The sequence below is a fragment of the Cebus imitator genome, unplaced genomic scaffold, assembly GCF_001604975.1.
Source record: "Cebus imitator isolate Cc_AM_T3 unplaced genomic scaffold, Cebus_imitator-1.0 Scaffold26, whole genome shotgun sequence".
Classification (NCBI taxonomy): domain Eukaryota; kingdom Metazoa; phylum Chordata; class Mammalia; order Primates; family Cebidae; genus Cebus; species Cebus imitator.
This window is the reverse complement of record NW_016107341.1, coordinates 6,445,514-6,459,558: the sequence shown is the minus strand read 5'-3', so window position 1 is coordinate 6,459,558 and position 14,045 is coordinate 6,445,514. Positions and strand designations below refer to the sequence as shown.

Sequence of the window (14,045 nt, the reverse complement as noted above, 5' to 3'; positions counted from 1 at the left end):
GTATCACCTTTGTTAGAGTTGCAAATGACATTAATATTGAATGAGTAATTTTGGGTGAAGTGGAACATAAAATAACTTTCCTAGAGAGATAATTTAATCTTTGAGTTATATATGTTTTAAGTAGATTCATACTATATTCACAAAACTGGAGTATGACACTGGGGGTTTCCTGCTGCATTTTTTTTTATGTGTTCATAAAGCTGTGGCTTTCTACAGAGGTTCTCCTAGAGCTTCCTAGCAGTAAGAATAGAGAGTGTCAGGTAGGAATAGGAAGAGCAAGTTAGGAAACAGAGTCTCTGGGTTCTAACCACTGTTGTGTAATCAGTCATTTTTACATAATGGACTTCCACGTAAGAATTGAAGAACTGGTCCAGCTGCGTAAATTAAAAACTGCTCATCTCATTTTAGCATCTCATTTTACACATGAGGAAATTGAGGTGTAGAGAGATTAAGTGGCTTGCCTATTTTCATTTAGCAAGACAGTGATGAATCAGTCTTTGGTTTAACCTTATTCCCTAATCTCAATTGAACCAGTGTGGATTCCTATATTTTAATTGCTTCCTTAAGTATAACTTGCAGAAAATAGTTGGGGATGGTCTATGACATGGGAATTCAGTAAAATATTATGTACTTGATAAGCTACCTTAAGTCTGATGACTAGTTCACAGCATACAACCAATTACTATGGTTGCTTAAAAAATTGTTTCAAGAAAAGTTTCAAGTGCCTTACATTTATGCATTGCAAAGGAAATTCTATTTGACAATATTCAGTCCTGATTACCAGTATTAAATTACTTGTTCCACTGCATTATGACAGCCATGGACAAAGCCATATGAGGTAGCATGGTACATGATTTCCAAGGGCAGAGAAAGCTATTGTTACCGCTCCACCGCTGAACAATTCATAAAAATCCAGCCCTACTTGCTCAGTAAGACATAAAATTCCACAGGAAAAACAAATCATTTGTTTAGACTTACATGCCTTCCCTTCACACTGGAGAAAAAAACAACTTGAAACCAGTGAACTATTGAATCTTCTTAATCACCAAGACCTTGATGTAGATGAAGTTTATTGCATCCTATGGTTGATACTGGAAAGTATCTTATGTATAAGGGAGTAGGCAATTAAAATCTCAAAGGGTAAGGGAACATATATAAATAATAAAACTGCCAAGAAAAAATATTGCAAAATTTCTTTCTACGTTTTTGGGGAAAATGTCATTTTTCATTTTCTTAGATCTACAAGTAATATTTTTGAAAAGGTATATGATTATTAAAGTGGAAATAAATACTAATAAAATCATAAGAGTGGTATGCCTGTTGCAATAGAGCTGTGGAGGGAAATCATAACAAACCACAATTATTAATACACTTATACAACGTTGACAACAGTATCCTATGTGCCTTTTTTGACTGTAGCCTTCATTCTGCTGGCACGTATGTTTGTTTTTTCACCATGAGCATTTCAAAGTAGAGAATAATTTTTTTCTAAGCCATAAAGCACATTCTGATTATGTATAAATGACATGGCAACCCCATTAATATGTGTTCTCAAATACTAATCAGAATTAATTCTTTTTATTACAATAGAATCCACTCATTTCACAAATTGTGTTCTCCCAATCATTATATAATGACCAGATACTATATGAAGTTACTAAAAATAAGATTGACAAATATATGCTAACACAAACTACTTGATTTTAACAGACTTAGCATGAATCAACTGCAAGTGACAAAATAAACTATATTGTAGTTGAATAGGTAGAGAAAAAGTTATTTGAGATTAGTAAGAAAACAATGCCTTTGTTGAAACAAAACATCTTCTACATTTTATATTTTCGTCAAATTCTTTACACCTGTAGTCATCCAAAAGTCGTTAATAATAAAATAAATAAGATACACTTATTTAAAATAATTCCATGTTTTAAACAGTTTTTAGGAAAAGCAATTCAGGCCTGAACTCACTATACATGAAAATTAGACTTTCTTTTAACAGTTGTTATAATTACAATCATATTACAGTGTCCCAGTATCAATTTTCTGAGAATCTATTATTTTCTATTTACCCATGCTTTTTTTCATTTTAACAGATAGCTTTCAAATGATTAGAAGAATTGATTCTTTCTGAGACTCATCAATTCATTTCCTGTAAAATTCATGTCTTGCTGTTGATTTGTGAATAAGGTATAGTAAATAAAACATCTGTTCCCATACTTGCTTAGCATTTAGGTGGAGAACATATCAGTCAACCCACATTCAGTCTGCAGGAGAGCTCCAGAGGGTGTGGAAGGTTGGTGGGGAGCCCAGATAAAGAGTGAGGATGCAACTAAGTTGCTGAAACTGAGGGAAGAGAGATGAGAGTGAGAGTTCTCCTTAAGTAAGATTTCAATATGTTAATCATGGGTAGAAAGAAAAAAGGAGGATTTTGAAGAAATTCAAATATGACATTATTAGTTCTGCCACTGGTAGGGAAATAAAAGCAAGAAAAGGGAGGTGGACCAAGGAAGTCATTTTGGTGAAACAAAAAGAAAAGCATTTGTTTATTTGTAACTGGCAAAATGATCTGTTTCAGTGGGTGTTTTCTTTGTACTTTGATCTTTTTGTACTGATATTTAAGCTTCTGTTTTATGATCTCTTTCTAAAGATAGAACCAGACGTTGTAGAAAACACCTTAATCATATCCAGGAGTTTGCAAGAAACAGGTGCTTAACACGAATTCATCTCCTGAACAAGAAAAATGGGCTGTGATCGGAACTGTGGGCTCATCTCTGGGGCTGTCATTGGTGCCATCCTGGCTGTGTTAGGAGGTATTCTAATGCCAGTTGGAGACTTCCTCATTGAGAAGACAATTAAAAAGGTACAAGTACTCTAAGGAATATACCTTGTCATTTTGATGCATTCTATCTTCTCTTTTTTGCTTTCTATTTACCTGCTTTATATTTCATGGTAATTGCTAATTTTGTATCTTTGACATGAAGGTAGTTATGAACCACTGGAACGCTATATGATGAGACTATATGTGAAATGTTATAAGCATAATGTATATTAAACATGACTCCATTGTTAAGTACAAATACCCAAATTCTGTTAAAAGCTGTCTATAGGTATGCATGTTAATAGAAATAATTGTTTTAAATTATGCCCAAAGAGCATGTTGGCATGCTTTTGAATAGGAAATAAGTGAGTATATTTTGTAAAAGCACACTTATAAAAGAAGTTGCACTTTAGTTAATACTGAGAAAAGTAAAACTCGGAGTGTGTGTGTGTGTGTGTGTGTGTGTGTGTGTGTGTAATGTGTTTAATATTGAAACAGAAATCCTTATTAAACTGTAGGCAAACTTATTTGATAATATACTGTTTAATAATCCACTATTCTTTATAGTATGTGTAATAATCTCCTTAGCTCATAAATATTTCCTATCTATGAAGCTTCACATTTGTACCTTAGAAAATATTTTCAGAAATATGTAGAACATATCTCAGTACATAACAAATTGACTGTAGTGTGAAAAAGCAGAATGACTGAATAGATGGGCTTTGCACAACAATCTAGAATTCATTTCCCACCCTAGCTCACTTGAATTAGCTACATACTCACTCATCAGAAACTTTGATTGATAGAGGGAAGAAAAGAATAAGGGTCAGCAGATCTGCTGAAGTTCTAAATCAAGGATACCCAATTCAAATGGCTTCAAGAGTTTGGATACAGGGGTTAAACAAAATTTAAGGTGCCGAGAACAACATAAACTGAAGAACAGGGACTACTATGAACTAGAGTGTGTGTTTCCTGCCTGAAGGCATAAATGTTCTTTTTATTAAACAGAATACTGGCCAAATAAAACATGAATGCTGCTGTCAACTCTTTACCTGGTTAGGATGGCAGTGACCTACACAAAGGGTTAGTAGCATAGTGCACAATGGAAAACAGCAGGAATTGAATTTTTATTGCTATATTATTACTATTTTTAATATTTTTTATCCATGGTTGGTTGACTCTGCAGATGTGAAACCCATGAATACAGAGGGCTGACTGTATTGTGTTTATTGCTAACATGTTGCAGAACTTCAGTCACATGCATTTAGCTGAAAAAATATATATATAAATTAAATAGTATCCCTGTCTTGGCATTTAGTTTTCTTTATAGCATTTTTGATATAGGCCAGTGGAAACAGGTAATAGTGAAGTGTGGGGCTTAACTAATAGTGACATGGAGTGGCCATTGATCAGACCTCCTTCCTACTCTATAAACTGTGTTCTCACCCAGATCTTATGCAGAGAAAGGACAAGATCAGTGTCTGTGTTAACATACAGACTCTAACATCACTTGGAAAAGTTCTCCAGATTAAAAAATCACAATAATGTTCTAATGCACAGCAATTTAGACTATTTTTTTGCTGATACATAATTAATGGTCAATAGCATAGTATTGATCATTTAATTTTTTGCTTTGTCATGCAACAAAACTAGTATATGTAGATTCTTTTGGATAGCATGTGGGGTGCTAGCATTTATTTTCAGTTAATTCTTTAATATTTATGCTCATAATCATGAACCATGAGAAATTAAGTTTTCTGACATCAAAATGTGCTTTTGTATAAGGACTAAGAGAATAACATAAATAACTACTTTTAGCTATAACCAAGGGAAGGTATATTATAATAAAAAACAGACCTATGGGACTCTAGAATTGAATTGGAAAAGTAAATGCTATAATACTTTGAAAGAGAAATCTCTGAGTATTCAAGAAACTTCAGGAAAAAGTAGGACTTGATTCAGATTTTAAAGAAGTGTAGAATTTAAAAAGTCCCAAACAACTTCAGCAACCATGTCAAAGGACTGATTGATAGTATGAAACATCCTGTGAAAATGCAACCAAATGCAGTGATGATGGAAGGAAGAAGGGAGAGAATATGCCCAGAACACTGGATTAACAGGAGAAAACATTAGAAGGTTATGTGGGATTGGAGTTAGGAAGCAAGCTTAGAACATCAGGCAGAAAAATAAATTAACTGATGATGTGATACACAATAGTAGTCAGTATATGCTTTTCAGTAAGTGTAGGACATAATAAAACCTCATTTAGGGACTAAATGGCTAACATTTAGTTACTAAGAGTTTCCTATATACTAGTTCACTTAATCTTCAAAAACATCTGCGACAGAGTTGCTCTTATTGTACCCATTTTACAGGTGCAAGTCCTTAAATCAACTTGCCAACTCACCCAGCCAGTAGGAAAAGCAGTCATTCTCCAAACAAGCAATCTGTAGGAAGAGGCTAGATGAAAAAACTAGACTTGTACAATATTCTACAGCAGAAAGGTTGCAAAGTGAAGATACCAGACACAGAAAACCAAACAAAATATTGTGTAGGATATGACCACTTTCAAGGAGAATATAAGATTTCCTTTTAGAAAGATCTTTGCATAATCTGCACACTATATAACAAAAGGCACATTGGTCTGATGTGGTTGAGTACATAGAAAGAAACCTGGTTGATAATAGGATGCAATGGAAGCTTGGAGAGACGTATTAAATTAGAGAGAGGAGTAAAAGCATCAAACTCAATATGTCCAGTGAGTTATTGATAGAAGTTATGTATATACCTTAGGAAATGATAGGTGATTTGTTATGAACATCAATCTGTGTTTCACAGGTCAGAGTTCAAATAGATTTGATCATTGCTATAGAGATTACAAATAAAACTAAACAGTAGATTTACAGAGTATGAATGGAGAGAGAAAAACAGAATTACGAGAGAATTTTTATATAATTCAGAGTCAAGAAGACAAAAGTAGAAAAGAGTGATCTTATATGAAGAAATAGAAACAAAAGACTACAATCCTAGAAGTTAATAAGAGGCCAGAACTCATGGAAAGAACAGCACCATCACCATAGCAAGTCTTTTCTAAAAGTCAATAGCAAGAGCTGCCATGAATGTAGAAACTACCAAAACACTTCGGAAGAGGGTAGAAATTCTGCCACCATTTACAAAAGATAATTTATCATGTGACATTAATAATGTCACGTGTTAAAATGTTTAGTGGATATTGTATAGCATTACACAGGTAGTTGTATGCTAAGCAAATTAATGCAGGAACAGAAAACCAAATAGTGCAGGTTCTCACTTATAAGTAGGAGGTAGATATTGAATACACATGGATATAAAGAAGGGAACAATAGACACCTGGGGCTAATTGATGCAGGGCCGGGGAGGAGGGAGCGGATTAAAAAACTACCTATCACATACTATGCTTATTACTGCATGATGAAATAATGCATATACCAAATCTCCATGACACACAATTTACCTGTGTAACAGGTACTATGCTTATTACCTGCATGATGAAATAATCCGTACACCAAACCTCCACGACACACAATTTACCTGTATAACAGACTTGCACATGTACCTCTGAACCTAAAATAAAAGTTGGAAGAAAAAAATTAAAATTTAAATAAATTTTAATTTAATTTCCCTATGAAACTATGGAACACCAAAAAGGAATTACAGGATTCTTTGTTCCTATTAAAGAACTAATATTAAATATTGTCATTCAAGTATACCATCATTTCCTTCTCCCAGTCTTGAAAACAATGATCTTTCCATAGCTTGTAAGAAATGACTTCAGACAAAATAAATTGAAATAATAATGATTCATTAAAATGGCTATACTTAGCTGTGCAAGGTGGTGCATGCCTGTAATCCTGCTACTTTTTGAGGCTGAGACGGGTGGATCACTTGAGCTCCGGAGTTTGAGACCAGCCTGGGCAATGTGGCAAACCCCATCTCTACAAAAAAATTACTTGGGCATGGTGGCACATGCCTGTAGTCCTAGCTTTTGTAGGGCTGGGGTGGGAGGATCACTTGAGCCCAGGAGGTTGAGGCTGCAGTGAGCTAAGATCACACCTCTGCACTCTAGCCTGGGTGACAAAGAGAGACCCTGTCTCTCTCTCTCTCTTTTTTTAAATAACCAGATGTAATAGTGTTTGCCTGTAGTCCCAGCTACTTATGGTGCCAAGACAGGGGGGGCACAGGTTGCAGTGAGTTGAGAAGGTGCCATTGCACTCCAGCCTGGGTGACAGAGTGAGACTCCATCTCTACACACACACACACACACACACACACACACACACACACTATTTTTAAATTAATAGTCCATATTTTAATTATATAATTTATATTAACTTCATAATGTATGCTTCTAGTATTACCAGATAAAATAATTTGAACTTTTTCATAGTATTTAAAGGCTCAAAAAGAAATGACTGAAATATTAGTTTTTAAAGATGATAAAGTTTGTTTTATATTTAATAATGTGAAAACAAGAAACAGCCCAAAATATTTAAATTAAAATAGCAGTATAAAAACAAATTAAACACTATGTATATAGCTGTAATAACAAATGTCACTTAAAGACAATGTTTTAAGAGATAGCAGATAAGCATATATATGTTTTTCTCTAGTCCAATTTAATAACAACATAGTTTACTTTTCATGCCAAACACAAAGTCTTCCATTTTAGGTACTTACATAAATTCTTGGAGGCTAATTTCTGGGTTTCAGAAACATATTAAAGCTTACTACTCCAATATATTTCACCAGATGTTACTTTGGGGTTTAGGTGACGACGATGGTCTGAAAGTAAAGCCTTTTTAAGATTCTCAGCACAATTGTCACTAAAATTCTGATTCATTCTCTTCTCAACTTACACACACTTACATAATGCAAAAACATGAGAATTTCTTTAAACATGGGGAAATGATTCTCTTTAGGCCCAGTTACAAGCAAATGGTAAGCAGTGAGTAGGTAGGATAGAAGCTATTTTTAGTATGCTTCTGGTTTTTAAGGAAGTTTTTACTTGTAAGAGAAATATTAAAATGATTAAATAACAGAAAAATAATTGTCACAGGATATTACGTAAGTTATTGGCACATGACTGGCTTAGTAAATGCTGTGAACCAAGCAATTAAAGCAAAATGGGAAGTAAATGGTATGAGAATTCTTCCTTGAAAGGATGGATAGAATTTGTGAAATACTATTAGCTGACATTTATTGAATGTCTGGTTTGTGCTAACACTGTTCTAAGTGCTCACATTTACTAATCCCCATAACAACCTATGAGGATAAATATTTAAGCTATATGAAAATGTCAAAATTCACCTTTTTTTTACTTTTAAAAATGATGTTTATATGATTCAATTAATATTACTGTTAAAATTTCACAGATAAGGAAACTGAGGTACAAAGAAATTAAATAACCTGCTCAAATTTAAATGATGATGATTATTATTAAGTGATCAAATTCATAGTATCTAATTTCACTGCTGGCTACTACAGTCTATGTTTTAGGGAAGAAGCCACTATACTTTGTTAGGGTGGGGATAAAGTAAGAAAATATAACTCATAGATTAAAATCTTCTAAACATACTTCTGTCTCTTGGTAGTACCTTGTAAAGTCCTTGAAAAGTGAAACAAGATGTTTTTTACATTTGTGCTCTACTCCATGCATAGTAAGGTATCAAGGGCATTTTAATAATTAAAGTTGTCAGTCATGTAGATGATTATTGCTGTTGCATGAAACAGTATTCAAATGAATATGTGACCACATATAGGATATTACGGTCCCAACAAACATCTGTTTTCAACTAATGTAGCAGAATAGAAGTTTCAAGGTCAGTGCTTTCAGCCCAGCTATAGACCATGCTATGTGAGAGTTACCAGGCTGAAATCCACTTGTTATTGGGGCTGGGTAGTCAGGGACAAATACTTAGGTACATATTAGCCAAGTGAGAAAACCTTAAATTATATTACTTTTTCTGTGTGTATACTTTTCAGCTTTGTACTTCAAATTTAGTAAAATATTTGCAAAATAGGCTAGATAGTCCAAATCAAATTTAAAATCAAGTTCTTTTAAATTTACAAAGGACATAACATCTTTTGCGTCTTGTGACGTATTTAGTCTTGGTACTTAAGGAGTGGCTGCACAATTTAATCCATATAGTAGTGGCAGCATCAGAAGCATTGTATTCCTACCTTGACTTCCACTTCAATAGAGAAATGAGGTCCTTCCCCTTCAATATCTTTCTCTATGTCTCTAAACAAATCATGGTGTTATGGAAACTATACAAAATTGAAGTGGAAGGACCTGATTTCTCTATTAACTGCTAGTAATTTTGTCACATAACATTGAATCAGATATCTCTTTTCTCTAGAACCCAATTTTCACCTCTAAAAAAAATGGTTGGGGTTAGATGGTCCTGATTCTAACAGTTGATAATCCAACACACTCATTTCAACCCTTTGTGTTTCTCCTTTGCCTATTTGTGGCTGTAGATATCTTTCAATGAAAAAGTGATTTATGGCCTTTAGAAAAAAGGTCTCATACATGTACAATGTCTTTTGTTGTTTAGATGCACACTCGTAGAGTTAGGAAGGCATTCAGTTCTGTCAAACACATTCTGTCACAGACTCTTCAATTCTATAAAATTTATTGAGTTTCTTAAGAGATATTAGGTTGGTGCAAAAGTAATTTCGAGTTTTGTCGTCAAAATTGCGAAAACTGTAATTACTTATACAAATCTAATATGTACCTTAAGAGGCACTTGATAAATAACAGGTTAAGATTTTTGAGCGCTAAGGTTCTAATAGTGTAAGGATAATAATGTGTGTGTTTGTGTGTTCTCCTTTCTTTAGTCTCTTGAAATGGAGAAATTAACCACTTTCAGCTTCTATTTAGCTTTGAGCTTCACCATCCTTATCAAACATATTTACCTTTAGAAGAATATCCATAATACTTTAAGCAATTTTGTCTTACTATTAGACTTAGTGTGGAAATAAGCCTTTTTGGGAGCAAATAAAAAGTTTTTCAAGGACAATTTGTTGTAAAAAGTAATAAAGATTCAATCACTCTGGCAGGTCCGATATACCCGTTTATAAGTGGATTACAGCAGCGTAGGATTTTGTATTTCCATTTTAACTTGGTGCCCAGTTCTTCTCTAAGGAATTCTGTTATTCTCTGCATTGAGCAATAAGGAAAATATCTTGAAGATATAAAACTTAATTTGACTTCTACCAACTAAGTGCAGAGGGTGATAAGAAACAAAAAACAGTAATAGCATGGTGTAAAGGAGGACTAGTCTAAGGGTCAGGTACTGTTTGCCTAGGCTGTCCTTCGGCCAGCCACCTGGTTTCTCAGAGCCTCGGTGTGCTCTACTGGAAAATGTGATAATGTTCATTGTCCTTTCCTAATCCGTCATTCTGTGAAGTGATGCTTCCAGGTGAAGGAGACAAATAGGTCAGAATGTTCCTGTAGTCATGGTTCTCTTTAGGCTGATTTTCCATGAAATAGTTGTATTCCTCTTCCTCTAGCACACTCAGGTTAAGTTGGAGCTCTTTAACCTGGGCATTCTTCCCAAAACTTCATTGGAAATACTGTCTGCTTCAAAATCACCTTTGTTTGCACTATGTCCTACAGCATAATAGACTTCTGGCTCAGAGAGTGAAAGCCGTGGAAGAAAACTAGAAGAATATTTATGTTAACTCCCTTATTTTACTAATAGTGAAATGGACCCTGGGGAGATTTGGTGACTCTCCACCCAGTCTCAAAGCTCCTAAAGCAAGAAATCAAGTTCCTAATATAGGATTTTAAATTCTCTTATTGGTATATTTTCCACTTGTCTTTTTAGCAAAAAAGGCATCAGTGATTTTTAGTGGATTTCACAACGGAGTAATAGGATAGCTTCCTTGTCCTGCTTTTTTCTTTAAAAACTGCAACCTGATAACGATGAGTTAGGCTGTTGTAATTTTTGGAAACATATGCTAATGGGTTGTTGCAAATATATAGAAAATTAGGGGCTGGGTGCAGTGGCTTACACCTGTAATTCTATCCTTTTGGGAGGCCAGGTCAGGTGGATTGCTTCAGCTCAGCAGTTCAAGATCAGCCAATATGGTAAAACCATGTGTCTACTAAAACTACAAAAACTGCTGGGCATGGTGGCACACACCTGTAGTCCCAGCTACTCTGGAGGCTGAGGTGGGAGGATCACCTGAGTCTGGGAGGTTGAGGGTGCAATAAGCCTAGATTGTACCACTGTACTCCAGTCTGGGTGATAGAGCAAGACTCTGTCTCAAAAAAAAAAAAAGTTAGGGAAGCCAGATTGAGCAGGATTTTTAAGATGAGATGTCAAGTTTGTGTTTTTCATATAGATCTTTTTATTTTCTTAATGTAGCAAGTGTTAAGTATTATCTCCTGAAGTGTCCAACTCTTAAAGGAAAAGGAAAAGCTTCCAATACCACTAGATTTTTCACTCAGTTTTGTGTTTTGTTTCATCAATCTAACTTAGAGGCAGAGAAGTTAATGTTCAACTCAGTAAGAACTTTTTTGAACTTTGGAAAAATTGCTTAATAAATTGTGTTACTAACTGTTGCAATATTTTCAAAGGATCACGCTAAAGCTTGCCAAAGGGCCACTCTTAAGTTTGCCTTAAAATCAATAGTCATGTCTTCAGTATTACACCCTGATTCTCTCGGTAAAAGGCTGAAAAGGCTGCTGTAATAACAATTTGCTGAAAACGTGTCTGCTGCAAGTGTATGGCAAGGCTGCAAAGGTTCTCATGAATCAGGTACTCGAGCTTAACCCTTTTATTCTGGTTGACTTGAGGCTATAAACAATCTCCCAGAAGTGCCTGTATGTACTACAAAGATATAACCCAAACTTATATTCTTTTTCATAGGAAGTTGTCCTTGAAGAAGGTACACTTGCTTTTAAAAATTGGGTTAAAACAGGCACAGAAGTTTACAGACAGTTTTGGATCTTTGATGTGCAAAATCCACAGGAAGTGATAATGAACAGCAGCAACATTAAAGTTGAGCAAAGAGGTCCTTATACGTACAGGTGAGTGAGTCCCCATAAATATGAGGCACTCTTACCTTGAACATGTATTGCTGAGAAGTCTTCTGCTTGACAAATGCCATTGTATTGAAATGTACTTCTTATTTTCTTATCAATAATATACTTTAAAATATTTTTCCTATTTGTTTAGAATCCTAATCTAAGAATTTAATAAGATATTTTGAATAAATGGGATATTTACATTATCTAAATATTTATTAGCCAGGATATAGGAAATACCTACAGATTTTTATTATAAACTTACCAGTATCAAATAAATTCCCTATGTTTATGAAGTTAGTGTTTTATTATTGTGGCGTGTATTCTCAACAACTTTGAAATATTCCTGCTGAGCAAAAAAATGTTTTCACATCTTAAAAGTTAAAGCATATTTTAACAGCAGTTCTCAAAGTGTAGCTGGGCCACAGCAAAGTGCTGGGACAGCTGCATCAGCATAAACAGGGAATTGGGAAACATGCAATTCCCCACACCCCACCCCAGACCAAATGACTGAAAGGTTCTTGAGTTCAGGCCCACTTAAGAGTTTCACAAACCCTGGGTGATTCAGATACACAATTCCAAGAACCACAGTGCTAAATTCATTTTATCTAACTGCAGTACCTACTGAAGACTTAGATTCAAATTAACTTCTAGGTCATATGGATGTTTACATTGATCTAGTAGTTTCTTATATTTTCTCTAGTGTTGAGACTGAATATTTTATATCTTTCGTCTGTCTTCCCTAATAGTTTAACACTTTTGAACAGAATCTTAGAATATTAGAACTAGAGGAAATGATCAGCCAGAATCTGTCATTTTGTGAATGAAAAATGCCTGACCCAACGGATGTGAGGTCACTTGTCCCTGTTCACACAGATGTAGGTACTGGCAACTCTTGGATTTTTATATACATTTTCTCCTATTTTGATTATAGACGCTGTCTTTTTCACTAAAAAGGGAAAAAAGGGGGAGATTGAGGTACTAAAAACACCACCTTAACCAAGGATTAGGGATATATTTATGGTATCCTTATGGAAACATAGTTATGTTCTGCTATAGAATTTGTTACCTAAATGTGTATTTTCCTTTAGGAAGAATCACAACTAGTTATGCATCATGATGTTCTTATCACAAAATTATATATTTCTAATGATTTCTTATAATTTATAGTTTTAGTATCTTATCTGTTTTGGTTATTCAGTGATTGTGTCATTTTCCTTCCTCTCCAAAGCATTACTATGCTTCCAGATTGAAAACTGACACCCAAAATAAAATGAAATAACAGGCATGGTGAGGGCGGTGCCTACTACCATAGCACATGACATATAAGTCACAGAGGGCCTTGGTACATGTCCTGTCTTAGCTGTTTTACCCGAATCTCCTGTCTCTGTGCACTTCTGTGACAATCATGATTTTGTCAATGAAGACTGTTTTTGTGGCTGTAAAAAAACTTAGAGAATTTTTTTCATGGTCTTAAAGTTTTTATATTATTAGCAAGAGTCTATACAAATATCTTGTTGCGAAGAATGTTATTCGGTATACCTAATATATTTATATATTCATAGGTGTATAAATATGTATATATATTCATAGGTATACATATTATACATATATATATTCATAGGTATATCTACCTCTGAAAATCTAGAATGCACATATGACCTAAGGAGAGTCTTAGCATAATTGTTTAAGAAATGGAACCTAAGTGAACTGAGTAAATGTGAGGAAAGAGAATAATTAGTAGAATTTGAGAACTCATCATTTTTTTTGTTTTGTTTTTTTTGTTTGGGGGAGGTCATACTTTTCACTTTTATTTTTGATTTATTTTTTGAGTCAAGGTCTTGCTGTGTCACCCATGCTAGAGTGCAATGGTACTATCTCAGCGCACTGAATCCTCCACCTCCCAGCTCAAGTGATCCTGCCACCTCAGCCTCCTGAGTAGCTGGGACCACAGGAACATGCCACTATGCCCAGCTAATTTTTATGGGGTTTGTTTGTTTTGTTTTGTTTTGTTTGTGGTTTTTTGTAGAGACGGGGTTTCACCATGTTGCCCAGGCTGGCCTCAAACTCCTGGGCTCAAGCAGTCCACGTTCCCTGGCCTTGCAAAGTGCTGGGATCACAAGTGTGAGCCACCATGTCCGGCGATATTTT

General features: G+C 34.7%; 1 protein-coding gene across 9 annotated transcripts in view; it reads left to right on the top strand.

Annotated features, from left to right (window-relative positions):
- CD36 (CD36 molecule) overlaps window positions 1-14,045 on the top strand; it is a 79,253-nt gene that overhangs the window by 46,901 nt on the left and 18,307 nt on the right. For 5 of the 9 annotated variants that reach the window (XM_017523119.2, XM_017523117.2, XM_037736548.1 and 2 more), the window contains exons 2-4: window positions 2,094-2,187; window positions 2,648-2,860; window positions 11,737-11,897. In XM_017523119.2, coding sequence (XP_017378608.1) covers window positions 2,741-2,860; window positions 11,737-11,897 — 281 coding nt within the window. In that variant the 5' untranslated portion in view covers window positions 2,094-2,187; window positions 2,648-2,740. The remainder of the gene's footprint in view (window positions 1-2,093; window positions 2,188-2,647; window positions 2,861-11,736; window positions 11,898-14,045) is intronic. The other 4 variants (XM_017523123.2, XM_017523122.2, XM_037736550.1 and 1 more) reach the window with 1 other exon arrangement.